Source organism: Maniola jurtina, chromosome 25 (assembly GCF_905333055.1).
Source record: "Maniola jurtina chromosome 25, ilManJurt1.1, whole genome shotgun sequence".
NCBI classification, from domain to species: domain Eukaryota; kingdom Metazoa; phylum Arthropoda; class Insecta; order Lepidoptera; family Nymphalidae; genus Maniola; species Maniola jurtina.
The window spans coordinates 3,519,160-3,546,611 of NC_060053.1; the positions used below are offsets into that span (position 1 = coordinate 3,519,160).

Genomic DNA, 27,452 nt, shown 5'->3' on the forward strand with positions numbered 1-27,452 from the left:
CTACTTTGTAATGCTCTTCAACTGAAATACCTACTTATTGGTAACATTTTAACGAAGCTAGGAATAAATATATTTCGAACTAAAGAATGCCCGCGTCTTCGTCCGCGTGGATTTAGGTTTTTAAAGATCCCGTGGGAACTGTTTGATTTTCCGGGATAAAATGCCTATGTCAATTACAGGGAACCTTTCATACAAATCTGTTAAGCGGATGGGTTTTTAGGAATCCCGTGGGAACACTTTGATTTTCCGGGATAAAAAGTCTATGTCCGTCCCAGGGATATAAGCTAACCCTGCAACTAATTTCGTCAGAATCGGTTAAACTGTTGGGCCGTGAAAACGTATCAGAGAGACAGACAGATAGACAGACAGACAGATAAACAGACAGACAGACACACTTTCGCATTTATCACACTTCACACTAATATTATAAAGGAGAAAGTTTGTATGTGTGTGTCTGTGTGTGTGTATGTTTGTTACTCCTTCACGCAAAAACTACTGGACGGATTGGGCTGAAATTTAGAATGGAGATAGATTATACTCTGGATTAGCACATAGGCTACTTTTCATCCCGGAAAATCAGAGTTCCCACGGGGATTTAAAAAAATCTACATCCACGCGAAGTCGCGGGCATCAGCTAGTAATATTAATATGGATGGTATGGATCTAACCTTACCAAACTTTAGAATTTGGTACTCAGATTTCGTTCTGAACCTCATTCGATGTAATCGTTAAATCCGAGGAAGAAGAAGGGCGCCAAAATCTAAATTTTGTTTGGGTTAGATTAGAACATAAATTACTTACTAATAACTCCCGGCTTTATGCCATTTCGCTGCGACATACAATTTGTACCACCTGGTGAAATCGCATTCACAGTCATCGAATAATGAAAAGAAAAGTTTCAGAATCTTTTTCCGTTTTGTACCACGTCTTCATTATCTTTTACATTAAGATGAAGATTATAATTGCCTTTATCTTTATTTATTTATAATCGTGGATAGCCGTGAAACTGTAAAACCTTATCTTACTAGACAATGTAAATAAACAGTTTCATTTAGTTTTATTTAAACAATGTAGTTTATCTACAAGTATGTTTAAGTATAGGAAAAACGTACATTGTGATTTGTAATAGGTAATCTCTTCATAAGAGTTCTTGGTTTGTCTTGGTTTGCCTTGGTTTATTTATGTTGATAATGGTACTGATTCTGAGCACAACTAAATTTTAGAGTGTTCGCATCCTCTTCTTACTAATGTAATATGAAAAGGACAGCCATAGTTTGACAGTTTTAAATTTAATTTAGAGCTGTCAAACCTTGTGACTTTAGCTGCCATTTTTATAAATAAGTATGCAATCTAGAGGTACTTTTGAAATTAAACTCATGCATTAAATTTGAAATCATTTTTATTTACCACGAATAAAAAGCACCTCCACCTAAGAATAAACCGAAAAGTATGAAGCTAACATTCTTTAGCAGCGAAAACCTGAAACAAGTTCGAAAGATGAACTTCCTGGCGCAGTACAGAAATCGTCCAATTTATTGTCATAATCAATCTATTGCCGGCACACTACTGAGCACGGGTCTCTTCTCAGAGTGAGAAGGGTTTAGGCCATAGTCTGTCATCATCATCATCATCATCAGCCTGTGGACTTCCACTGTTGGACATAGGCCTTCCCTATAGAGCGCCACCACACCCGGTCCTCAGCCTTCCTCGTCCAGCCACTTCCCGCCAGCCGCTTTATATCGTCGGTCCATCGTGCTGGAGGGCGTCCCACACTACGTTCATAGTCTGCCACGCTGGCCCAATGCGGATTGGCAGACTTCACACACCTTTGAGTATATGGAGAACTCTCAGGCATGCAGGTTTCCTCACGATGTTTTCCTTCACCTTTAAATCAAGTGATAAGTATTTAATTGCTTAAACGCACATAACTGAAAAGTTTGAGGTGCGTAGGGATCGAACCCGACTTCCGACTAGGAGCCCGACGTTCTAACCACTAGGCTATAACAGTTTTATTAAAATTATAGATAAATAATTAATTAATAGTAGTACCTAAAAATAAATTTCCTAGGTTCCTTCCACGTTATGAAAGTTTCCATCATCGCTGGGAATATGAACGCCAAGAATGCCGTGAAGAAGTTTCCCAGCTAAAAAGACGTAGGTACTTACGAGTAAGTAAATTAAGCAAAACAAATTAAGAGGGGTCTCTCCGTCACTCGCTCCACACAAACGCAACCAAAGTCCATGAAATTTTGCAGACATTCTAGAAACTAATATCTATGCCTGTGTTTTTCTAGATTGCCGTTAAAATATTCGGTTTCAAAGTTACGCGGTCTTAAAAATTCACATACAAATCTTTGGGCCCCTGTAATTTTAAAACTGCATATTTAAAAAAATCTAAAACACCACAGGCACAGGTATTAGTTTCTAAAATATTTCTGCGAAATTTCATGGACTTTGGTTGCTTAATATTCAAATAAAATGGGAACTACGATTGTATGGAGTAAGTGACGCAGAGAGCCCTGTTAAATTAACTTACATCGGAATTCATAGTCAAGATCTACTAACGATAAACGATATTATACAATGCATTAAGGTTGTGTATAACACATGTCGTCTGAATCATCCTCTAAAGAAGCCCCTTTCTTGACTATGAATACCAGTGTTGGTAATACTCAAGGACTTCGTCTGTGTTGGTGTTAGCTGGCGGGCGTGCTCTGCCTTTTTGGAGTGTTTTTTTTTTTGTTAAAACTGACTGGAAAGCGCTCTAAGGAGGTGCCCTGCGTATGTCGGTGAGCGCCGGCACAGACGGGGTCCATACTTGTATAGTTTAACTAACTTGTTACAAATAACTACAAGCTTGACATTGGCTAAACTTTGTAAAGCCAGACGAGAGAGAAAAAAAAACCAGTGTTAGAGTACTTAATACAGAGTGTAACCAGAACGCTAGCAAAAAGCAGACAGGTGATAGTGCTGATGATTACTAAACTAAACTAAACTACTACTAAAAAACTATGAAATTTAAAAAAACCCTGCATTTTTAAAAGTTCCCAATATATTGCAAATAAAACATCTGCCTGACGCTAGAGGTCAACGAACGTTCCGTAAATAGGTCACTCGAAGTGATTGCCGCGCCACGCCACGCTATGGTATACAAAATACTAAATCACTTAAGACTACAAGATAAGGCAAATGGTTATTGGATTGTGTGAGGTGAATTTTCCTGCAGCAAAATTTACATGGCATGGATGAAATCGGTAGTGTCAAATGTTACTATTACAGATCTAATATTTTTTTCTAGATTAAGGTAGTATAATAATAACGCTAAGTTTCTGCTAGCGTTCTGGTTACATGCTTTATAATAGACTAAATGACACCCGCGACTTCGTCCGCGTGGATTTAGGTTTTTCGAAATCCCGTGGGAACTCTATGATTTTCCGGGATAAAAAGTAGCCTATGTGCTAAACCAGGGTATAATCTATCTCTATTCTATATTTTAGCCCAATCCGTCCAGTAGTTTTTGCGTGAAGGAGTAACACACATACACACAGACACACACATACATATATACACACAAACTTTCGCCTTTATAATATTAGTGTGATACTGGTACGTAGATACTTACAAAACTCATCCAAGTTCCCAAGTTCGGGAACGCGATGGATAGACAGGATATCAGAAAGACGTATATGGTCCTAAATAAACGCTCCCAAATTCCACGTTTCCTGAAATTGTAAAACAACATATAATATACTTAGCCAATTTCATTTACAATAGCAAATTTTATTTACAGAAACAGAACTGTCACTTCTATTTTCCTATATTTAAAAAAAAATCTGTCAAGCGCGAGTGTGACTCGCATTCGAAGGGTTTCGTAACTCGTACAAGTTTTTTTTTAATTTTCATAGCAGCCATTTTGAAATTTTTATTATTTGTTATTGTAGCGGCAAGGCAATAGAAATTTCACATTTTGTGAAAATTACAACCCTCTACCTATTACGGTTCACGATACAGGCTACAGCCCGCTGACAGACAGACGAATGGACGGACAGACAGACGAACGGACGGATGGACAGACAGGGTCCCGTTGGCACCCTTCGGGTACGGAATCTTAGAAACAAGAAGTTAAATAGGTAATTAGAATATGGCAAAATAGAAGAGGGTTTTTATTACCAGATGACGCCCGCAACTTCGTCCGCGTGGGAAATAAGTTTTCAAAAAATCCCGTGAAAACTCTATGATTTTCCGAGATATAAATTAGCCTGTGTCCGTTTCAAAGATGAAGTACTATGTACTTATTAAAAAAATGATGTCCACAGTTTTGCCCACGCGGAATTAGGTTTTTAAGAATCTTTGAGCGAAGAAAGAAATCAAAGAAGAGCGCTTTGATTTTCTAAAAAAGCTAGCAGATGGACAGACAGACAGACTACAATTTTGCATTTGTAATATTAAGTATGGATTTAGTATTTACATACTAACGTCTTGAAATGCCTTGCAAGGTAGTGCCATATTATTCTAAATGGCACCCAAAAGTGTACGGCAAATGTAACCCCCAAAGTGATCGCTAGCAAACCTTGCATAATTATTAGAACCCTGAAAGTTTAAAGAAAATACGTTTTTAACCGACTTCAAAAAAAGACACGTGCGCAATGAAAATGAAATCCCGTTACCTATCCTATACAGGGTGTTTGGTAATTAGTATATAAAGACGACACGTACACATGCTACTTTGATCTGGTAAACACAATGCTGAATCTATCTATCTCCATTCTCAATTTCAGCCAAATCCGTCCAGCAGTTTTTGCGTGAAAGAGTAACAAACATCCATATATACATACTTACAAACTTTCGCGTTTACAATATTAGTAGGATCTACTGAATCAATTAAAATCAGTTAAATAGCTTACATTTTCGTGGGCATGTGTATCGTGAAAGGAGAGCGGCACTGTTCACCCCAGGCCCAGTAACCGAAGAATCCGATTATCATCACCATTGTCACTACGAAAGGCATTCCTGTAAAAAGGCATATTTTACAGTTTGGCGCACAAAGAAAAGTCCCTTAAAATAATCCATAAGTACTTAATATTATAAATGCGAAAGTGTGTCTGTCTGCTAGCTTTTCAATGCCCAACAGTTTAACATTTTGATGAAAGGTAGAGAATTAGCTTACATCCGGGGAAGGACATAGGCTATTTCTTATCCCGGAAAACAAAAGAATCCCTGCGGAATTCTTAAAGGTCCATTCGTTTATCCGATTTGTATGAAATTTGGTACAAAGGTAGTTTGCGTCTCGGAAATTGACATAGACAACTTTTATCCCGGAAAAGTAAAGAGGTCCCACGGGATGTAAAAAAAAACTGAAATCTACTCGGACGAAGTCGCGGGCAACGTCTAGTAATAAATAATGAATAAGCCTCCCCATCAATCAATCAATCAATCAATCAATCAAATTATTTATTTGCTGAATACAGCCATGTCATTGCCATCGGAGCAGCGAATTTATATTGAAAGATATTATGAAAGCAAAGCAAAGCATAAGCTTTTCAAAAAAAAAGTTGAAGACAAAGTAGGTATGCGTGAAGATGTAGAGATGTAGAGGTATTATTATCACCTTTGTTCGTTGCTGACAGTTTAGTTGGCTGCTAATACTTAATAATAGGTAGGTACAGCTTCCTCGCAGTTGCCATTTCAAAAACTGGCCAAGTGCGAGTCAGACTCGCGCACCGCGGGTTCCGTACTCGAATATTTTTTTCGACATTTTGCACGATAAATCAAAAAGTATTATGCATAAAAATAAATAAAAATCTATTTTAGAATGTACAAGCAAAGCCCCTTCATATGATATCCCACTTGGTATAGTTATCTTACTTTGAAAATTGAAACACATTAAAAAAAAAAAGATGTAACCACAAATTTCGGTGTCGAAACCGAAAATCACGGTTTTCGGATTTATTCCTTTACTTGTGCTATAAGATCTACCTACCTGCCAAATTTCATGATTCTAGGTCAACGGGAAATACCCTATAGGTTTTCTTAACAGACACGACGGACAGACAGACAACAAAGTGATCCTATAAGGGTTCCGTTTTTCCTTTTGAGGTACGGAACCCTAAAAATATGAATCGAGTATGTTTTACCCCATTGCAACACTGTCCTGAAATACTCAGGTCTCCGCATGTTGTTTTCTATAGGTAGAGCGACTCCTATCCCGTTGATGCTGTATAAGCATATGCCAAGGAATCTGAACAATCCATGCATGCTCTTCTATGCAGGCCGTTGGTTCAGGTCTGCCGCTACTGAGATGCTGTAGTACATTGTTGTAAGGACGCACAGTACTGAAAAAATTGGTTGTCTGTAAAGTCGGTTTACTGACGATAGTTGAACGTGACAACAAAGGCCGATTGTGCTTCTTTGTCGCTCGTTCCGCGCTCTCGCTTGCACTTCAAGCCTTACATGGAACGCCTCAGAGCGAGGTAACGCCGCATGAGTCATGTTTTTTCGTGCGTGCAGCCGGCTCTATCGAATTATAAGACGTTGTCACGTCAAAAAAAATTATATGCATACAAAGTAACAATCTATGAGACAATCCATATACCAGTGGCAACAATTGACTCGCCATTTTTGCTTACTAGCTGATGCCCGCGACTTCGTTCGCGTGGATGTAGGTTTTTAAGAATCCCGTGGGAACTCTTTGATTTTCCGGGATAAAAAGTATCCTATGTGCTAATCCAGGGTATAATCTATCTCCATTCTAAATTTTAGCTCAATCCGTCCAGTAGTTTTTGCGTGAAGGAGTAACAAACATAAACACACACACACATACACACAAACTTTCGCCTTTATAATATTAGTGTGATTAGTGTGAAGTGTGATAGGTGATAGGTTCGCCAATTATTGTCAAATGACAGTAGAGAGCTGTAAAAAATGAAAAATTACCACTACCTATTCTATATCTATTTAATAAAAGCCATAAATGCAAAAGTGTCTCTGTTTGTTTGTCTTGTTGCTACAAAGAAGCAACGGATTTACTTGATTACATAGATATAGTTAAGAACCTGGAGAGTGACATATTATGCTACTTTTTATTCTGAAAATCAAATAGTTCCTACAGGATTCTTAAAGACCTTTATTCACGTGGACAAAGTCGCGGGCATCAGCTAGTTAGTTAATTAATTAGTTTTTAGGGTTCCGTATCCGAAGAGTCGATTTCAAAACGTGTAGTCAATGTAGCGCCACATAGCGGAAAACACTGGAACTACCTACTGTATCTAATCAAGCGTCATGTCATAATAATATTATTCGGTTAAACTTAGTTTTCCAGGCAGCGCAGCGCCACTAGTCTTTGCTTGGCCAAGACAAGGGTAAAACCTCATGGCCTCATGAACGCAGTTCCAATAATTGTCAATAGATGGTACGAGTAATTATGAATTTAAAACCATTTAAATAAAAATTAAAAAAAAAAACGGTCAAGTATGAGTCGGACTCGCACGCAAAGGGTTCCGTAAATCCGTACCATCGTACAAGAATACATTGTACACTTTTGACTGACCGCGACTAAAATAAAAAATGATTATTAGGTGTTTGTTGCTATATTTGAAATATCTATACATTCTTATAAAATTTCAACTCTCTATCTATTACGTTCATGAGATACAGCCCGCTGACAGATAAACAGACGGACGGATGGACTGACGGACGGGCAGACGGCCGGACGGTGGAGGCTTGGTAATAGAAATATCTAACACTGTGAAAATTGCAACTCTCTACATATTATGGTTCACGAGATAGAGACCGCTGATAAACAGACAGACGGACGGATCGATGGATGGACAGCGGAGGCTTAGTAATAGAATTCTTGGTTCTTCTCGGGAGGAAAGGCATTACGAACCAGTGGTAGATGCTCTGACGATTCAAAAGTACTTGTAAAAGTCTAATTGCATAAAAATATTTTGAATTTGAATTTGAATTTTAATCCCGTGGGTCCCTTCAGGTGTGGAACCCTCACAAATGTTGCGCTTTGAGGCTTTGACTCCACTCTACTCCGCAAGTGTGCATTACGCCTAAGTCGCTACTTACCAACAATGAGATCTGCTACCACTGAAAAGGGTGCCAAATATTTCAAACTTCTTATCACACACAAACCAACCAAAGGTGCAGTGATGATCAAAATAAGATAACTCATTGATATTTGATAGTCTGTTATTGACGCTAGTACCTGAAAGGAAAGTTTGAAATAAATCGGTCAAGTGCCAGTCGGATTCGTGTACGGAGGATTCCGTACCGTTGCACAAAAAATAAAACTCTAATTTTTTTAATTTTCATGACGGTCATTTAGAATTTTTTATTATTTGTTGTTATGGCGGCAATAAAAATAATGCACATTCTGTGAAAATTTCAATTCTCTACCTATTGTGGTTCAAGAAATACAGACTGACAGACAAACAAAAGGACGGACGAATGGACAGCAAAGGCTTAATAGGATCCCGTTGGTACCCTTCGGGTACGGATCCCTAAAAAAAGAATTTTACTTGGATACCTAAAAAAAAACTTAAAAGTTTCTTGTTACGTCCTAGGAATTTGCATTACCAACTCGTGCGCTCATGTATTCCCAGAAGTGCCGTCTTTCTCACTTACCTACTCGAGTCTTACCAGTTTCCTACCACTGATTTTCAAAGTTTAAATAAAACTTTAAAGGCAGGACATTCATACGAGTATCCAAAGATATGCACAACTTCGCGGAAGGCCGCATTTTTTAAAATTATTTGATAACCAGCTGACGCCCGACACTTCGCCCGCGTGGATTTAGCTTTTTCGAAATCCCGTGGGAACTCTTTGATTTTCCGGGATAAAAAGTAGCCTGGATAGCTCCAGGATATTATCTATCTTCATTCCAAGTTTCAGCCAAATCCGTCCAGTAGTTTTTGCGTGAAGGAGTAACAAACATACACACACACACACACACTAACACACACATACAAACTTTCACCTTTATAATATTAGTGTGATTAATTAATATTTACACCACTTTTTGTACGCCACTGTAGTCTGTATCTTAGGTTTCTGTATCAATGACAAAAAAAAATTTAACCAAAACCACTTACTTGTTTAAGTGTCTGCGCTATCATTATTTCGAAAATACAACATGTTCCATTGAAGGATAAAAACAAAAAGGTGTCAGTTAGATATCTGAAAAAATTGAGGAAAAGGAAAAGTTATCAGAAATTATTCGTGCAAATTTCTTGATATACATGTACAATATATACATTATATATTAAATGCCTACCGAATAGTGATTAGAACACTTGGGTAATTAAGTATTAATCCATTATTAATATTATACAAGTGTAAATTAAAAATTTATAACACCCCCGACAAATGAAGGTTACAGTGACTAGAAAAGAGCTGATAACTTTCAAACGGCTGAACCGATTTTCTTGGATTATAGCTAAGAACACTCTCGATCAAGCCACCTTTCAAACAAAAAAAAACTAAATTAAAATCGGTTTATTAGTTTAGGAGCTACGATGCCACATACAGATACACAGATACACACGTCAAACTTATAATACCCCTCTTTTTGGGTCGGGGGTTAAAAAGTGTGTCTGTCTGTCTGCAAGCTTTTCACGGTTCAGTGACAATGAGCAAGCGCTAGCAAATGCTTAAAATTTTACTTTACATACAATACTTACTGACTTATTATAAGTTTACGACTTAACCACGTGTATTCGTGAAATGCTAGTCTTCATTCCTCATACGCATGGCTAAGGTTTGGAATACTCTTCCGCGATCTGTGTTTCCTACCAATTATAATCCGGGTATATTTAAAACAAGAGTGAATAGGCACCTTCTAGGTAAACGCGTCCCATCTTAGACCACATCATCACTTTCCATCAGGTATGATTGTGGTCAAGCGCTGACCTATAGTGAATAAAAAAAATGCAAGAACTTAAACGGTTCGGGTAGATACGGAACCCCAGAAAAGTTTGTGTGTGTTAATCACCTAAACGCCTTGCTAAACCGTCTGCAAGACTTCAAAGGCCCCGTCGCTATGGCAACCTCTGCTAAGTCGGGATAAGACAGCCTCGGCACTCGCAGCCTCCCGTACATTGTCTGCGCTGATCTTACCAGCATCTAAGAAAAAGACTTAAAGTAATATTTTTAGGGTTCCGTATCTCAAAAGGAAAAACGGAACCCTTATAGGATCACTTTGTTGTCTGTCTTTCTGTCTGTCTGTCAAGAAGCCTATAGGGTACTTCCCGTTGTCCTAGAATCATGAAAGGCAGGTAGTTAGGTCTTATAGCACAGATAACAGGAATAAGTCTGAAAACCGCGAATTTGTGGTTACATCATTAAAAAAATATATTAAAATATGTTTCAATTTTCAAAGTAATATAACTATACCAAGTGGGATTTCATATGAAAGGGCTTTACTTGTACATTCTAAAACAGAATTTTATTTATTTTTATGTATAATAGTTTTTGATTTATCGTGCAAAATGTTGGAAAAAATACCCGAGTACGGAACCCTCAGTACGCGAGTCTGACTCACACTTCGCCGGTTTTTATCCGACTACGGCGAAGCCGAAAGGAAGGGTTATGATTTTTTTGCTTTTAGTTTTCCGGGTTTCGTAGGTAGGTACGTCCGAGTGAAAAAAACGAAAACCTTATAGGATCACTCGTGCTTTTGTTTGTCTGTCTGTCACAGCCAATTTGCTCCGAATCTACTGAACCGACTGAATTGAAATTTGGTAGTAGGTAAGTAGGTAATCTATATGACCCAAATACGGGACATGTAAAGTAAATAAATGGTTTTTGAATATTGCGTTCACTTTTGGTGGGCAAATAAAAAAAGTTGCTTTTATGACATATCAAAATAAATGAAAAGAATTAACCAATCACAAAGAAGCCCATGTTTTACCTACTAGGTAGGTACTTTTTTTTTCTCTTTCGTCTGACTTTACAAAGATTAGCCAATGTCAAGTTTGTAGTTTTTTGTAACAAGTTAGTTAAACTATACAAGTATGGACCCCGTCTGTGCCGGCGCTCGCCGACATACGCACGGCACCCCCTTAGAGCGCTTTCCAGTCAGTTTTAACAAAAAAAACACTCCAAAAAGGCAGAGTACGCCCGCCAGCTAACACCTACACAGACGAAGTCCGGTAGGTACTTATACATCCACGGAAAAAGTTGATATGGAAAACGTAGGTTCGTTTGTGATTGGTTGGCCAATTAAAATAGTTAACGCCCATTGACTTTTTTGTCTCTGTTATCTGTATGGGATCACGTTACAGAGAGACTTCTCTCCGTGGATATAGATTATAGGTGCTTACCCACATACTGTAAGACACAAGGAATCCGAGGACAACTGTCAGACCCAAAGAAGTCCAAAGTCCTCCATACATGTAAGCCTCATGCATGCCAAGTATACCAGCGCCGAGGCAACCCTTAATGAGATGAGCGGTCGATTCTATTACACTGAAATAACAACAATATGAGCTTTATACTGACACTTGCACTGACAGTTGGCCTCGTCCACAAACTAAAGGTCGCTCAGCGCGCTATGGAGCGAGCTATGCTGGGTGTCACTCTCAGGGATAAGATCCGGAACGAGGAAATTCGCAGGAGAACAAAAGCGACCGACATAGCTCAAAGGATTAGCAATGGCGGGGAGCGGGTGGATGAGGAAGGCGGAGGACCGTGTTTGGTGGCGCGCTCTTGGAAAGGCGTACGTCCAGCTGTGGACGCATACAGGCTGATGGATGGATGGATGGATGAGCTGTATATGAAAGCTCAGATTCAGTGGGAGATGGAGAAAGATATCCTTGTTTCTTTACGTGACCAAATCAGAGTGAAGAGATCCGTAGGAGAACCAGAGTAATCGATAAACACAGGACTCAGTATGAAAAGCCGATAAACTACTTTGAGGTTCTAAGGTGCTCGAAACCGGCTGGGGCTGAAATTTAAAATGGAGATAGATTATACCCTGGATTAGCACATAGGCTACTTTTTATCCCGGAAAATCAAAGAGTTCCCACGGGAATTTTAAAAACCTACATCCACGCGAACGAAGTCGCGGGTATCAGCTAGTACAAAATATAGAAGCATAATGTTATCATACTTGGTAGAATACATATTCTTTCTCTCAACAGCGTAGTCATAGTCTATCATCTCAACACCCGGATATACATCGTATCCAGTGATCGATTCCTTGTCTAGATACTTGTTCACTTCCAGCTCCAGTGTATTTAGGGATATGTCATCGTCCTAGAAAGAACAAAAACAGATATTATCGTCAACCCGTCGCCGGTTCACTACTGAACGCGGGTTAGTTTTTGGGCCATATTCCACGCTGGCCAAGTGCGGATTGGCAGATATAGACACGCAACAATATGAAGAGTAGATGGTTTGCGCAGCTAATTGGTATCGGCTCCAAAAAATATTATTATAGAACTAAAGTAACTCTTGCTTTGACGGTGAAGGTAAACATCGTGAGGAAATCGTGTGTCTGAGAGTTCTCCATTACGTTCACACAGGCTGCGTAAGCGTTGCGTAAGCGTTGCGTAAGCGTAGACGTAGCGCGTATCATTGCGTTGTAATGAACTGTATGAAACATAGCATACCGCTTGCGTGGCGTGAACGTTCACGCAGACGCAATGCGTGCAGTTACATCTACGGGTTCATGTGCGTCACTACGCACGTGTCACGTTTACGTGCTGCATACGCAATTGGTGTGAATCGGCCATACAGGTGTGTGAAGAACTCCGATAATAGAGGTGCGTGTCTGGGATCGAACCCCCGACCTCCGATTAGAAGGCGGACGTTCTAACCACTAGGCTATCACAGCTTCATGCATTTCTTCTTCGTCTTCAAGTTCATTATTTATATTATTTCTCTTTTTAACCCCCGACCCAAAAAGACGGGTGTTATAACTTTGACGTGTGTATCTGTGTATCTGTCTGTGGCATCGTAGCTCCTAAGCTTATCAATCGATTTAAATATAGTTTTTTTTATTTGAAAGGTGACTTGATCGAGAGTGTTCTTAGCTATAATCCAAGAAAATCGGTTCAGTCGTTTGAAAGCTATCAGCTATTTTCTAGTTACTGTAACCTTCACTTGTCGGGGGTGTTATAAATTAATTTACACTTGTTATTCCTAACAATCCATACCAATATTATAAATGCGAAAGTTCGTCTGTCTGTCTGTCTGCTACGTTTTCACGGCCCAACCGCTGAACCGATTTTGATGAAATTTGGTACAGACATGGGCTACATCCCGGGGAAGGACATAGGCTACTTTTTATCCCGGAAAATCAAAGACTTCCTGCGGGATTTAAGAAACCGAAATCCAGGCGGGCGAAGCCGCGGGCATCCTCTAGTAAGCTAAAAACGTAAAATCACAGCGCGACATAGGTACCTAGTTCATGAAAATCGCCTCGAAAATTTGGCAATGTACCGCAAATTTTGTCGGTGATTTACAAAGGTGTCCAGCGGTCGAAATGATTTATCTCGAAATTTCCAAAACGTTGAACTGGAATAGAAACAATGCAGGTACGGTCGCACGGTAGCATGCATGCACGCTTTGTTATCAAAGCTAACAGTAATCACAACTAGAATATAATGGCAATGATATGGTACTAGTTTGTAACCTGCTTTGTAGTCCATGTATATCGATCATTGACCTCTACTCGATTACGCTGGACCTGCGTTTGCCGAGCTGTCTTTGGAGTAGCTTGATATTTGGCAATTTGGTGCTGATTTGTGCGAGCGTGATGCTCTCTGCGTATTCGAAATCAATAAAATTGTTTACCTTTGGTGGAGAATCCATAATTTAAGCAATATTCATGGTATTAGGTAGTATAAATGTATAAAGCCTGTAAACTCAGTACAAATCGAGTAGGTGATGCAAATTGGAATTTCTTATTTCTTGTTTTACTTGAAACAATGTTCTTATCTTATGGAATAGTTATGATTATTATAAAGTAAGTAAAACTTGAAAAGAAAATAACTCTAATATTAATATCCATAATATATTATAGAAACATAATGTAGATACGATTTTAATTAAATATTTACACAAGTTTTATGCTTTTATGTTACAAAATAATTCACCCGAATAACTGATTTTGTATGTCATATTTTGATGACATTGATGCCCTTTTTGATTAGATAAACCTATTTTATTTAGATTACACCAAGAAGTTCTAATCAGTGTTGAGCGTGAAAAAAACTATACTATGGGACGCGTCCGTAAGCCGCGGCCACAACAGCTGAGACTATTAGTGTAACTAGTAGTGCAATTTGGGACGCGGCTTGCGAGATATTTCTCGGACGTCCGCGAACGTTTGAGCGCTCAAGCACGGTAATATTATCTATATATATCTAATATTATATATCATACCATTACCGTGGCTCAAGATTACGTCGGCGCCTTACGTCCGACAGTTTGCACAGTTCTGTGTTTGTATCAACCTGGTATCTACTCGTATAAGTCGCGGCTGTCAGCCGCGTCCTTTAATTTGTTTCCGTTACTAGTTCACACTGTCAGTGTATTTTTTTTTTAAATAAAAAATAGCGATAGTATAAAATATACCTACTTACATACTTGTATTTTGATTTTTGTGGAGTTGTTTCTCACACTAACCTTATACATCTTTTTTTTCAACTTTGATGTGATATACTTTACCTAAATAACCATATTACAGGTATGTATTTACCTATGGTTTTAACTACCAGCACGTCATCGAAACTAATTTCATCTTTACCACCTAGGTGCCTAGTATAATTCTGATATATTTTAACCACCCTTAGATGTAATGCCAGGTTATTTCTTTTCTGTTTCTTTACTAAACCTGTTTATGTATTATAGTGGTGATAGACTATGGCTAAAACCCTTCTCATTCTAAAAGAGACAGCTAAGAAGTGAGCCGGGAATGGTTTTGATGTATTAATGAGATTAACCCCCCCGACCCAAAAAGAGGGGTGTTATAAGTTTGACGTGTGTATCTGTCTGTGGCATCGTAGCTCCTAAACTAATGGACCGCTTTTAATTTAGTTTTTTTTTGTTTGAAAGGTGGCTTGATCGAGAGTGTTCTTAGCTTTAATCCAAAAAAATCGGTTCAGCCGTTTGAAAGTTATCAGCTCTTTTCTAGTTACTGTAACCTTCACTTCTCGGGGATGCTATAATTTTTTAATTTACACTTGTATTTATGGTTGTTAGCGGTTAAATAAAACAGTAATAACTCATAAAATTTATTTAATATAGGTAAATCAACTTCTTAGTTGACCGAATTCAATTTTTACACCTTTAGTACTACCACTCATTTCCCCCTGTTCATTAGATCCATTACAGGAGCCATATTTGTCATCTTCACAGTCATCTTTCTCTTCTTCTATTTCCTCCTTTTCTTCATCACAGTCATATTTAACATCACATTGAAATTGGCATTTGGTTAATTCAAAAACAACATTCTTTTTGCTGGTGCATTTGTCTTGGCATTCGTTTTTGGCCGCGCACCGTAAGCTGTTGGTGAGAAAAAGAGTGTTATTTTGATGGTTCCTCTAAATTATAGAGCCTCGATAGCTCAACGGTTGAGGAGCGGACTGAATTCCGTAAGGTCAGCGGTTCCAACTCCACCCGTTGCACTATTGTCGTGCCCACTCCTGGCACAAGCTGTACGCTTAATTGGAGGGGAAAGGAGAGTATTAGTCATGATTAGCATGGCTCACATTCTTTATTAAAAAATAATAATAATAATAATAATTCTCTACGTGTTAATACTATCCAACACTAGCTTCTCATGAAACTGTCGGATTGATATTGAAGGTATACCAAGTGTAGAGGCATGCAGCCTCTTTTAAGACCGGCAGCTGCGAAGAAAGCAACACACTTTGCAGCTGTCACTTAGAGAACACAATTTGGATACGGAACGATTCAAAATATCCTGCTGGCCTGGGCGAACTCCGGGCAGCGGATTCACCTTAGAAACATCAAGACCGCAACACCTCGGTCTAGCATCAAGCTCCGGCCCTCGTTTTTCTACCACAGTTTTAATTGTAACCAAGGCACATGTTGTAAATACAGCCCAAGTAATACAAGTGATAATATGTAGCGGCATTTTTATTTATCAGTTATCATACGCTGCATGGCTGCTACCAAGTAAAGACTGTCGTTGACCTCGAGGACTCAACTCCTCAACCCTGATGCTGTAAGGAATCGCATTCCTAAATCATGGTGTTCCCGTGGGATTTTTAAGGGATCGTGCGTTTAAATGTTTTACGTGGTACAGAAACACGTTGCACCCCGGGGACGGGCTATTACGATTAGGCTACTTTTGTCCTGGGAAATCAAAAGTTCCCACGGGATTTTTAAAAATCTAAATCCACGCGGGCGAAGCTGCGGGCATCAGCTAGTTAATGTAATAATTAAATCTATACATATAATAAAATTGTAGAAAAGTGGTGTCTGTACAATGGAAATATATAAAAAAAAGTTGTTATTATATCGATGCCGAACCCGAAATTGTAATTAATTTTTTTTTGTCTGTTTGTCTGTTTGTCTGTGTGTTTATGCACGCTAATATCAGAAACGGCTTATTCGATTTAGATACGGTTTTCACTGATATATTGTAGTAAGCTTCACTTAACATTTAGTGTTTATTTCATGTCAATCGGTTCATAAATAAAAAAGTTATGTCAAAGAATCACGGCGAACATTTTTAACGTACAGAGTAGGTACTACACGCCTCGCGCCTGAGCGTCCGTGGCAATACGCGCTGAGAGCTATTCCACGCGAACGAAGTCGCGGGCACAGCTAGTATAATAATATGTATAAATAATTTTCCTCTAAATAATTATTTGCGTGTTAATACTATCCAACACTAGCTTCTTTCGGCAAAGGTTGCCTGGTGGAGATTGCTTCAAGCAATACCGTGCCGCCGAGCGATTTAGTGTTCAGTGTAGAAACCAAAGGGGTAAAGTTTTAATAGAAACTGTCGCACCCCTTCCAGGTTAGCCCGCTTCCATAGACTTCATCATCACTAACCACCAGATGAGATTGCAGTCAAGGGCTAACCCGTATCTGTATAGAAACAAAAACCTTACCTGTTGGAAATTCTCAACAGTTTCTTCACAATGGGCGATCGTAGCACGGTTTTATCTCTGTCTTCTTCTCTGATTCCTTGAAGTCTGAACCGCTGCCTCTTCTTCTCTTCTCGCTGATGTGGTTTTTTCGTACTCTTTTTGTTCTTTACATGATGCTGTATTCCTTTATTCTTTGAAATGAATTAAAAAATATTTTAGTTACTATGTATATTATGTTCGCGCATCGTTCATCCGATTGATTTTCATAAACATGGCTATAATTTGACCTCAAAAAACTTTCCCAACCCAGTTTAAAAAAAAAAAACCAGTCTGTCTGTCCGTCTTTCGTGTCTGTCCGTCTGTCAAGAAAACCTAGAGGGTATTTCCCAATGACCTAGAATTATGGGCAGGTATCTAAGTCTTATAGCACAAGTAAAGGAATAAATCTGAAAACTGTGAATTTGTGGTTACAGCACCAAAAAATTTTAAATGTGTTAGACCTACCTACTTGCCAAATTTCATGATTCTAGGTCAACGGGAAGTACCCTATAGGTTTTCTTGACAGCCACGACGGACGGATGGACGGACGGACGGACGGACAGACAGACAGACAACAAAGTGATCCTATAAGGGTTCCGTTTTTCCTTTTGAGGTAAGGAACCCTAAAAATAGATACCTATATTCAATCAAAAATTGTGCAACCGGCAGGATTGAACCTGCATACCTCTCGCTGTTGTGGACGTGCAGTCTTAAGTCCGTTTTTGTATTAAAAATACACTTCTGAATTACCTATACTAAACCTGCATATTTATCTAGGACCTAGGTGCTCACATTTAAAAAAAACACTGGCGCATTTTTAAATGGTTTTTTAATTCGTTTTGCAAACTAAACTTTTACCTGCATGAAAACTTTCGTGTTCTAAAAAAAATTGGTTTTAGTAGTCGTTAGTAAAAAATATTGCTGAAATCAACATCCGTGGAGTATGGACTTCGCAATTAAAACCAATTTCAAATAGTTGGAGTCCAGTAACCAGTTGGAGCTCTCATTTTTGAAGAGACGGTAAAGCGGACTATAAATTAACGGAATAAATTGCCAGTTTGCATTTTCTATTTCCGTACCTGTATTTACTTTTTAGGGCTCCGTACCACAAAAGGAAAAACGGAACCCTTATAGGATCACTTTGTTGTCTGTCTGTCTGTATGTCTGTCCGTCCGTCCGTCGTATCCGTCAAGAAAACCTATAGGGTACTTCCCGTTGACCTAGAATCATGAAATTTGGCAGATAGGTAGGTCTTATAGTACATGTAAGGGAATAAATCCGAAAACAGTGAATTTGTGGTTACATCACAGAAAAATAAATTAAAATATGTTTCAATTTTCAAAGTAAGATAACTACTATACCAAGTGGGGTATCATATGAAAGAACTTTAGTTGTATATTCTAAAACAGATTTTTATTTATTTCTATGCATAATAGTTTTTGATTTATCGTGCAAAATGTCGGATAAAATAGCCAAGTATGGAACCCTCAGTGCGCGAGTCTGACTCGCACTTGGCCAGTTTTTTTAGATGACTGCGCAAAACACCTATGTGAATTTTTTTTATACCGGAATAGATCTGGATGTACGAAGTATAGTTAGAATTCTTGCATGATCCCAAGTGACGCTGGCTATAAACTTTTTAACCGACTTCAAAAAAAGGAGGAGGTTCTCAATTCGTCAGAATCATTTTTTTTTTAATGTATGTTCACCGATTACTCAAAGACCCCACAACCGATTTGGAATTTTTTTTTTTGTTTGAAAGGGTATACTGTGCAGGTGGCCCCATATAAATTTAGTGAAGATCTGATGAATATCTTCGGAGATGGAGAACAGAACTCCTCAATGGATAAGAGCAAATTGCTCGCGATCAGTGTAATAGCTTAGTAAACAGTAGGGTTTTAACTGGGCATAGCATATTATAGTACAGTGGGGCCACTAAAAATTGTGAAATAAAAAAATTTCAAAAGAAAAATAAAACCGACTTCAAACACCACTAAGCACTAAAAAGTAATAAATAATTTTAGTTTAGTTACACGGGTAATGTACCTAGGTATGAAGTCGGGCGAGCTTCACATTTGGATCTAATTTTGTTTTATTATGCTCGCTCGACTTCATACCTAGGTACATTACATGTGTAACTAAACAAAAATTATTTATTACTTTTTAGTGCTTGTGGTTTTTGAAGTCGGTTTTATTTTTCTTATGAAAATTTTTTCAAAAAAAAAAAAAAAAACAACATGGGGCTGTATTGCGCCGAATAAAATATACCTGATCGTAACCCAACAAATGATGTACTAGATACACATCCTCATCACTAGTGTCCGATGATGAGACCTGGTCCACACGAGCTCTGTTCTTGACTGCAGTGTCTCTACCAAGGACAATGATCAGCGGTTGTTTATGCTGATGCTGCCTGTTAGTTAATAAGGATAGAAGGTTTGAGGAGTCGCGTTTGGTTGCCTCGGTGTTTTGCTGTGCCTGTAATTTAATAATTTTGTTAGTTTTAGAGGTCTGTTGATGCGTGAACGCAGCTTTTAAACGTAGACCGGAGGCGAATTATACTACTTATAGTAGGTACGTGACAGATTGAGATGGCAATTGGGGTGTGAGGCGGGGGGACGCCCCGCACACCCGCACGTCACCGTCGCTCACCACACAAGGGCTGTGCGTGTGTGCGGGGCGTTCCCACCCCGGTTGCCATCTCAACCTGTAGCGCACTAGATGTGTTTTTAACCCCCGACCCAAAAAGAGGGGTGTTATAAGTTTGACGTGTGTATCTGTGGATCTGTGTGTCTGTGTATCTGTGTATCTATGTATCTGTCTGTGGCATCGTAGCGCCTAAACGAATGAACCGATTTTAATTTACTTTTTTTTGTTTGAAAGGTGGCTTGATCGAGAGTGTTCTTAGCTATAATCCAAAAAAAATTGGTTCAGCAGTTTAAAAGTTATCAGCTATTTTCTAGTTTTCTTGTAGAAAATAAGGTTAGATAACCCTTAGGTTCATAATATTCATGTGTCAATTGACAAACGTCCATCTTGACAAGCTGTCAAGATGGACGTTGCCTAGATATACATAATTATTTATTTGAAAATAATTTGTCGGGGGTGTTGAAAATTTTTAATTTACACTTGTATACTAGACTAGCTATGTGACTTCGTCTGTGTTGGTGTTAGCTGGCGGGCGTGTTCTGCCTTTTTGGAGTGTTTTCTTTGTTAAAACTGACTGGAAGGCGCTCTAAGGGGGTGCCGTACGTATGTCGGCGAGCGCCGGCACAGACCGGGTCCATACTTGTATAGTTTAACTAACTTGTTACAAATAACTACAAACATTTGACATTGGCTAATCTTTGTAAAGCCAGGCGAGAGAGGAAAAAAAAAAGACTAGCTATGCCCACGACTTGGTCCGCGTCGATTAAGATTTTCAAAAATCCCGTGGGAACCCGTTAATTTTCCAGGGTAAAAAGTAGCCTATGTCACTCTCCAGTTCTTTAACTATACCCATGTAAAAATCACGACTGTAGGTTTGAAAGCGATCAGGGTTATGGGTTTAATAAAACTGCCATACCCCTTCTAGGTTAACCCGCTTCCTTCTATACTGCATGATTACTACAACAATCAGTTTTCTCTCCCACTTTTAATATTGGTATCTTCGAGAGTGAATTTACATCTTCTAGGCAAGTACACTTTATCTTAGGCTGCATCATCACTTGCCTGCAGGTTTCATTGCATTCAAGTCAGTATACATTAAAAATGTCTAACAACCCCGACAAGTGAAGGTTACAGTAACTAGAAAGAGCTGATAACTTTCAAACGGCTGAACCGATTTTCTTCGATTATAGCTAAGAACACTCTCGATCAAGCCACCTTTCAAACAAAAAAAACTAAATTAAAATCGGTTCATTCGTTTAGGAGCTACGATGCCACAGACAGATACACAGACACACAGATACACAGATACTTGTGGGTAGAAATGAAACTGCACGTATTATTGTTTTTGTCTTACGTTTTTAACTAATTTTAATTGATCAAATGTATATTTCAAGTAAATTATTGTGTGGATATCAAATTTAGTGTTCAGTAAAAGTGATATAAACATAAACTTTGCTAACCGTAATCAATAAACCTATATTTAATGATTATACAAACTTGCCTTTACTGCGCGCGATGGAAGTATGTATGACATAACAAGTGTCGGACTGCAGCGTAATTACAATATTATTATATAAATTATTGTGTTTTAAACATTATTAATACATGATTAAGTGATTTTGTTGGGATTTCACTGATATAGAGGAGTCTGAAGAGGTTAGTTTGAGTCGTTTTTCTATGTATGACAACAATAACTTTATAAAATGGCTAGTGAATGTTCTGCTTGTAATATGGCGGTTCTCGTGACGCATAAACGCATTAAATGTACTAAGTGTCTCCTTATGTACCATCTAGAGTGCGTCACTAGTGATCCAAACCCACCCAGAGCGACCTGGGCTTGTCCTGCCTGTACCGCTGCTGCGCGCAAGGGTGGCGATAACACGAATACGCCTGTCCGACAGACTAAGCCCCAACAATCAAGTATTATCGATATCGATGACAGTACTGCAGAGACAATCAAAGACAGCAATAGCAACAAAAACAGTGACAATATTATTCTGGCAGAAATCAGGAATCTTCGCCTCGACATGATTAATCAATTTCAACTTCAGGAAAAAAAACTTGATTCTTTCAACTTAGTACTAAGTGATCTAAAAGGCGATGTGAGCGAGTTAACCCTTCAAATGTCTACAATCCGCTCGGATTTCGACGGTTTAATGTCGACGGTGGGCATGCTGCAAACGGATACTCAGCGAAATGGAGCTAGTTTAATTAGGCACGGCGAGAAATTTACTGAAATGGAGTCAACTATTGATGAATTAAAATCATCATTAAATTTTATATCGGCACAGTATGATGATATGTCACGTGACTTAAAAAAACATACTACAGAAATGACAGAAATGCGTAGTTCGAGCGACAACAAGCAGCTGGCTTATTTGCAATCTAAAGTTAGTATGTTAGAAAGTATCTCAAGAAGTCACAACGTGGAAATACAATCAGTACCTGAGCGAAAGAACGAGAATATTCTTGGCATAGTAAAAAATCTGTTTGACAAGTTATCATTGCAATTTTCTGAAGACTCACTATCATTCTGTAGTCGTGTGCCAAAGATGAATAATAATAATTCGAACCGTCCCAGAAACATAGTTATAACGTTACAGTCTTCTAGACAACGCGATTATGTTATATCAGCGGCGCACAGATACAATAAACTGCACTCCGACGACATGCTTAACTCTGTTGATTTGGGAATAAATGGCGAAAAGAGCTTGATATACATATCAGAGCATCTCACACCGGAATGTAAGGGTGTTTACGCTGCGGCGCGCAAGTTTAAAAAAGAAAAACAATATAAGTATGTATGGGTCAAGAATGGGAAAGTTTTTCTACGTAAAAATGATAGTAGTGCTGCTATATATATTAAAAATGCAGATGTCTTGAGTAAATTGTGATAGATTTTTAATTTTTATTTAATTATATATATGCATCTTTTTGTTATAAATATGTTTATATGCTTGCTATGTTATTTTTCTATCAAAACGTTAATAGATTTCGCACAAAACTAAATGAATTTTACTTTAATGTGTTAAATAGTGATTATGATGTTATTTGTTTAACTGAAACTAACCTTGATAGCTCAATTAGCAATACTGAATTTTTGGACAGTCGTTACACCATTTTTAGACGTGATAGGGATTCATCAAATAGTCATAAACAATCCGGGGGTGGTATCCTTGTAGCAATTAAGAAAAATATTTCGGCACTTAGACTTTCTCATTTAGAAAGTGACTCCGAATGCATATGGCTATCTCTTAATACAGGAAAAAGTATTACCTTGTGCTTGGTATACTTACCCCCTGATGTATCAATTGATCGCTTGCAAAGGTTTTATGACAAGACTAATGATTTTATTTCTGAACATGATGGATCTGTTATTATACTTGGTGACTTTAATACACCTTCAATTGATTGGAATGGCGATACGACGAAAGCAGTGACTCCAAATTGTATCTCTTATGACCTGAAATCGCGGTTATTACTGCAACTTATGTCTCTTGGTGGGTTAAGTCAGTATAATTATATAAAAAATAGTAACAAAAGAACTCTAGATATTTTTCTTACTAACATTCCGAACGTCAAACTTGCGCCAGCCCTCGCATTGTGTAAAGAAGACATACATCACCCCTCTTTCGAAATAGATATTAAACTTAACATTACAAACTATTTAAGGAAAAATTCTTCCAATCTGGTTTTTAACTACAGAAAAAGTGATTACATTTCTATTAAAAAGGAACTAAATAATATCGATTGGTATTCACTACTGTCATCGGGCAATATTAACGATCTTGTTAACACTTTTTATGATACACTATATTTAATTATAAAAAATAATACACCATATAAAAAGCAATTCAAAGACAAACAACCTGTCTGGTTCAGTCAACCACTAATTAAATGTCTAAAAGAAAAACAGAAAGCGCACGCAAAATACAAAATGTATAATAACCCTAGAGACTATGATACATTTTCTCTTCTCAGATCTAGGGCTCAGAGACTGATGAAGGAGTGTTACAATGCATATACAAACAATGTCGAAATGTCTCTTCTAGCTTGTAACGATAAACTTTTTTGGAACTTTACTAAGTCCAAACGAAAATGTAATACAATGCCACAGACTCTTAGTTATGATAAACGAGTTGCAACAACCGGGTTTGAAATTTGTCAGTTATTTTCGGATTATTTCGCATCGGTGTATGTTCAAGACAACCATAACACATCATTAAGCTCCTGCTTTGCAGACACTCACATAAACACTATAAGCAAGTTAAAACTATCTGAAAGCGAGATTTTGAATAAGATTAAGTCTCTGGATGGGAACAAGGGCCCCGGACCTGATGGAATTCCCTCGTTTTTTATAAAATCGTGCGGTAAAGAGCTTGCAGTACCTTTGGTGTTAATTTTCAACAAATCTTTGAGTAATGGATGCTTTCCGGAACTATGGAAAATTGCTCATGTAATTCCTATCTTTAAAGCAGGTACCAAAACTGAATGTAGCAATTATCGTCCTATATGCATTTTAAATTGCTCTGCCAAATTATTTGAAAGTATTGTTTATGATTACATTTATTATTTATTTCAACCGCTAATTTCTCCGCAACAGCATGGTTTTGTTAAAAATAAATCAACTGTCACAAATCTTGTCGAATATTCGAATTTCTTAATTAATTGTCTTGACAATAAAAAACAAGTTGATGCGGTGTATACTGATTTCCAAAAGGCATTCGACAAAGTGAATCATCGGTTACTTTTTCTAAAACTGGAAAGATATGGGCTCCATGGAGATTTACTTCGGTGGGTTATATCATACGTCACAAACAGATCCCAAATAGTTGCAGTAAACGGGTTTTACTCTATACCAATAACGGTTCCATCTGGAGTACCTCAGGGATCGCACCTGGGTCCTCTGCTCTTCATTATTTTTATTAATGACATTACATCAATAATAAAAAACAACTGCCTCCTTTATGCAGATGATTTAAAGATATTTGCTGCCATAAATAATGTCCAAGATTGCATATCGCTACAAAGGGATCTAGATTCTGTCAAATTGTGGTGTGACCAAAATGATATGTGTCTAAATATAAGCAAATGCTTTATACTTAGTTTTACAAAAAAAAGCAATAAAGTTAAATTTGATTATTCAATTGAAAATAATAAACTGTCCACTAAGACTGATGCTAGAGATCTTGGAATAATTTTTGATACATCCCTAACATTTAAATTACACATAAATAACATAGTTACAAAAGCTAATAAAATGATGGGATTTATTTTCAGAATTACGAGAGGCTTTAAAAACCCGTTAAGTCTAATGCATCTTTATAAAAGTCTTATTCGTAGTACCCTAGAATATGGTGCTCCAGTTTGGTCCCCTTACCACAAAACGTATGCTGACACCGTTGAGTCCCTGCAAAGACGTTTTTTACGAAAACTTCTATTCAAATTCAACAGAAAGCTTGTTCATTCCTCTTATGAGGACAAGTTGAAGTATTTCAGGCTCGATTCCCTGTGCATTCGACGTATGCTACTTGATACAATGCTACTGCATAAAATCATCAATCATAAAACTGATACCTCTCTATTATCAAAAATAGGTGTGAATTGTAAAATCCCTAAACGAAAAACTTGCACTTATAACGTATTTCCAACTAAGCCCTGCCGCACTGTTTTTGCGCAGCACTCCTTCATCAATCGCATTTGTCATCAATTTAATATGCTTCATCACAAACATCGGCAACTCAACATTTTTAATTCTACGACGACCTGCTTTCGTCGTAACGTCATTGCCTCCCTGCGTAAGGGAGTTAATTAGTTTGTAAGAGATTTAATGATGTAACGTGTTAATTTAATATTTATATTCATTATTGCATCTAACCCCACTTTACTACCTACTAACCTTTTAAAATATCATTGTACCTAAATCTTTTGTACTAGCCTTTTATTAACGTTTATACTAAGTATCTTTTTAGCTATAAACAATTATATTTTTGTAAATATTTTATGTATAAAAGTTGTAGGTTAGTCGAATAAAATAAAATAAAATAAAAAATAAAAAGATACACACGTCAAACTTATAACACCCCTCTTTTTGGGTCGCGAGTTAAAAAAAGACAGTTAAGATCCTAGAAAAGTTGGTTTGCTTTCGAATAAAATAAGTAAAACTTACTAGAACCAGTAATGTAATAAAAAACGATATTTCCAAAAAAGTTTTAGAGGACATTATTTTTGTATAATTTCTGCGGCGTCGTTTCCGAGAATACTTGATTGAAACGTATTTCAGCAAATTTTCGCTTCAATAATTTTAATCAGATCGATTAATTATTTCCTGATTAAGAGGTTTACTTTTATGCCGATATTAATATCTTTCGCTCGGATTTTGCTAATTAAATTTTCGCTTTACTTTTCGTATACCTACTTAGTTAATATTTTGTAGCTGTATAATATTATACGTCTATATGCATTTATATAATATAGGTAAATCCTTATATTATTACACATTGTATGAAAATCTTAACTCTCTACTTGTTATGTATCACTCCACGATATGTTCACGAGATGTAGTCCGCTAACAGACAGATGAACGGATGGACGATTGACGAACAGACGGACGGATAGTACAGGCCTATTAATAGGGTCCCGTTGGAACGCTTCAGGTACGGAACCCTAAAAAAAATATAGCGAGTAAACGACCAGTCGGTTCACTTAATGTTAAGTGGTTACCGTCACCCACGAATATTTGCAGCACGAAGGGAACCGCCAATGCGTTTCCGACCCCTGAATAACCCCATGTTGTAATCTAATGGGAACACCGCCGAAGGAAGTTGATTCCACAGTTTGCTGTACGTGGAAAGAGGATCTGGCACAACGGGCCCTTAAAAATGAGTTGCACCTCATATTTTTAGAGTTCCGTACCTCAAAAGGAAAAACAGAACCCTTATAGGAACACTTTGTTGTCTGTCTGTCTGTTCGTCTGTCCGTCCGTCCGTCCGTCATGAAAACCTATAGGGTACTTCTCGTTGACCTAGAATCATGAAACTTGGTAGGTAGGTAGGTCTTATAGCACAAGTAAAGGAACAAATCCGAAAACCGTAAACTGGTCACATCATTAAAAAAAAAATGAGTATTAAAATTTTCAAAGTAAGTAAACTATACCAAGTGGGGTATCATATGAAAGCGATTTACCTGTACATTCTAAAACAGTTTTATTTATTTTTATGCATAATAGTTTTTGATTTATGGTGAAAAATGTCGGAAAAAATCCCGAGTACAGAACCCTCAGTGCGCGAGTCTGACTTGCACTTGCCCGGTTTTTTTGTTTGGAATGACACATCTTATGCGTAGTACTGAATACATAGTAAAGGTCGTTGCATGGAAGATGTTGAAAAATGTACTGAGAATGTCCTCATATAAAATGGCTACCCTACACCTGAAAGCAGTTTTCCAAGGCATTCCTGTGACATTCCTACATCGCGGCGTGCTTTGAGTGTCTTAAAATATTTTATCGAAGTCTGAAAAGCGACTGGCTTCTCGAGAGCACGCTTCGATGATCAGATTGAAGCCAAAAAGTAAGCTGTTCTTCCTCTCGAGAGGGAGAAGGTATAAGCAGCGATGCCGTCTGCCAAAGTAATAGTCCACTCGGTCCAAAAATAAATGGAGGATCTACCGAGCGTGAATTGTTGATGATTT

At 37.9% G+C, this 27,452-nt stretch overlaps 2 protein-coding genes across 3 annotated transcripts; both read right to left on the bottom strand.

The window, feature by feature from the left end:
• Positions 1-1,381: 1,381 nt before the first annotated feature.
• LOC123878025 (proton-coupled amino acid transporter-like protein CG1139) lies at positions 1,382-14,116 on the bottom strand. 2 transcript variants are annotated; one of them, XM_045925049.1, is made up of 12 exons: positions 13,804-14,116; positions 12,116-12,261; positions 11,328-11,472; positions 9,998-10,128; positions 9,099-9,183; positions 8,074-8,212; positions 6,135-6,332; positions 4,905-5,010; positions 4,477-4,590; positions 3,623-3,722; positions 2,050-2,144; positions 1,382-1,479 (listed from the first exon to the last, which is right to left on the bottom strand). In XM_045925049.1, exons 1-7 carry the CDS (start codon positions 13,819-13,821, stop codon positions 6,262-6,264), a joined length of 735 nt encoding a protein of 244 aa, XP_045781005.1. In that variant the 5' UTR covers positions 13,822-14,116; the 3' UTR covers positions 1,382-1,479; positions 2,050-2,144; positions 3,623-3,722; positions 4,477-4,590; positions 4,905-5,010; positions 6,135-6,261. The 2 variants fall into 2 exon arrangements, with proteins under 2 accessions (XP_045781005.1, XP_045781006.1); XM_045925050.1 differs by having other exon boundaries at positions 4,473-4,590.
• A 1,116-nt stretch (positions 14,117-15,232) lies between these two features.
• Positions 15,233-26,108, bottom strand: LOC123878027. Its single transcript, XM_045925053.1, has 4 exons — positions 25,933-26,108; positions 19,383-19,592; positions 17,097-17,266; positions 15,233-15,516 (listed from the first exon to the last, which is right to left on the bottom strand). Exons 1-4 carry the CDS (start codon positions 25,984-25,986, stop codon positions 15,264-15,266), a joined length of 687 nt encoding a protein of 228 aa, XP_045781009.1. The 5' UTR covers positions 25,987-26,108; the 3' UTR covers positions 15,233-15,263.
• Between the last annotated feature and the right edge of the window lie 1,344 nt (positions 26,109-27,452).

Bases quoted from the DNA above. Each gene is read 5' to 3' on its own strand.
- LOC123878025 (XM_045925049.1), bottom strand. The intron at 11,473-12,115 runs GTATGATAACAT...TTGTTATTTCAG, and splicing joins AAGAATATGTATTCTACCAA to TGTAATAGAATCGACCGCTC. The intron at 6,333-8,073 runs GTAAGTAGCGAC...CAATTTTTTCAG, and splicing joins GGTAGCAGATCTCATTGTTG to TACTGTGCGTCCTTACAACA.
- LOC123878027 (XM_045925053.1), bottom strand. From the start codon at position 25,986: ATGTCCTCTAAAACTTTTTTGGAAATATCGTTTTTTATTACATTACTG. The intron at 19,593-25,932 runs GTAAGTTTTACT...ATTAAATTACAG, and splicing joins TTATTACATTACTGGTTCTA to GCACAGCAAAACACCGAGGC. The intron at 17,267-19,382 runs GTATATTTTATT...TTCATTTCAAAG, and splicing joins ATTTGTTGGGTTACGATCAG to AATAAAGGAATACAGCATCA.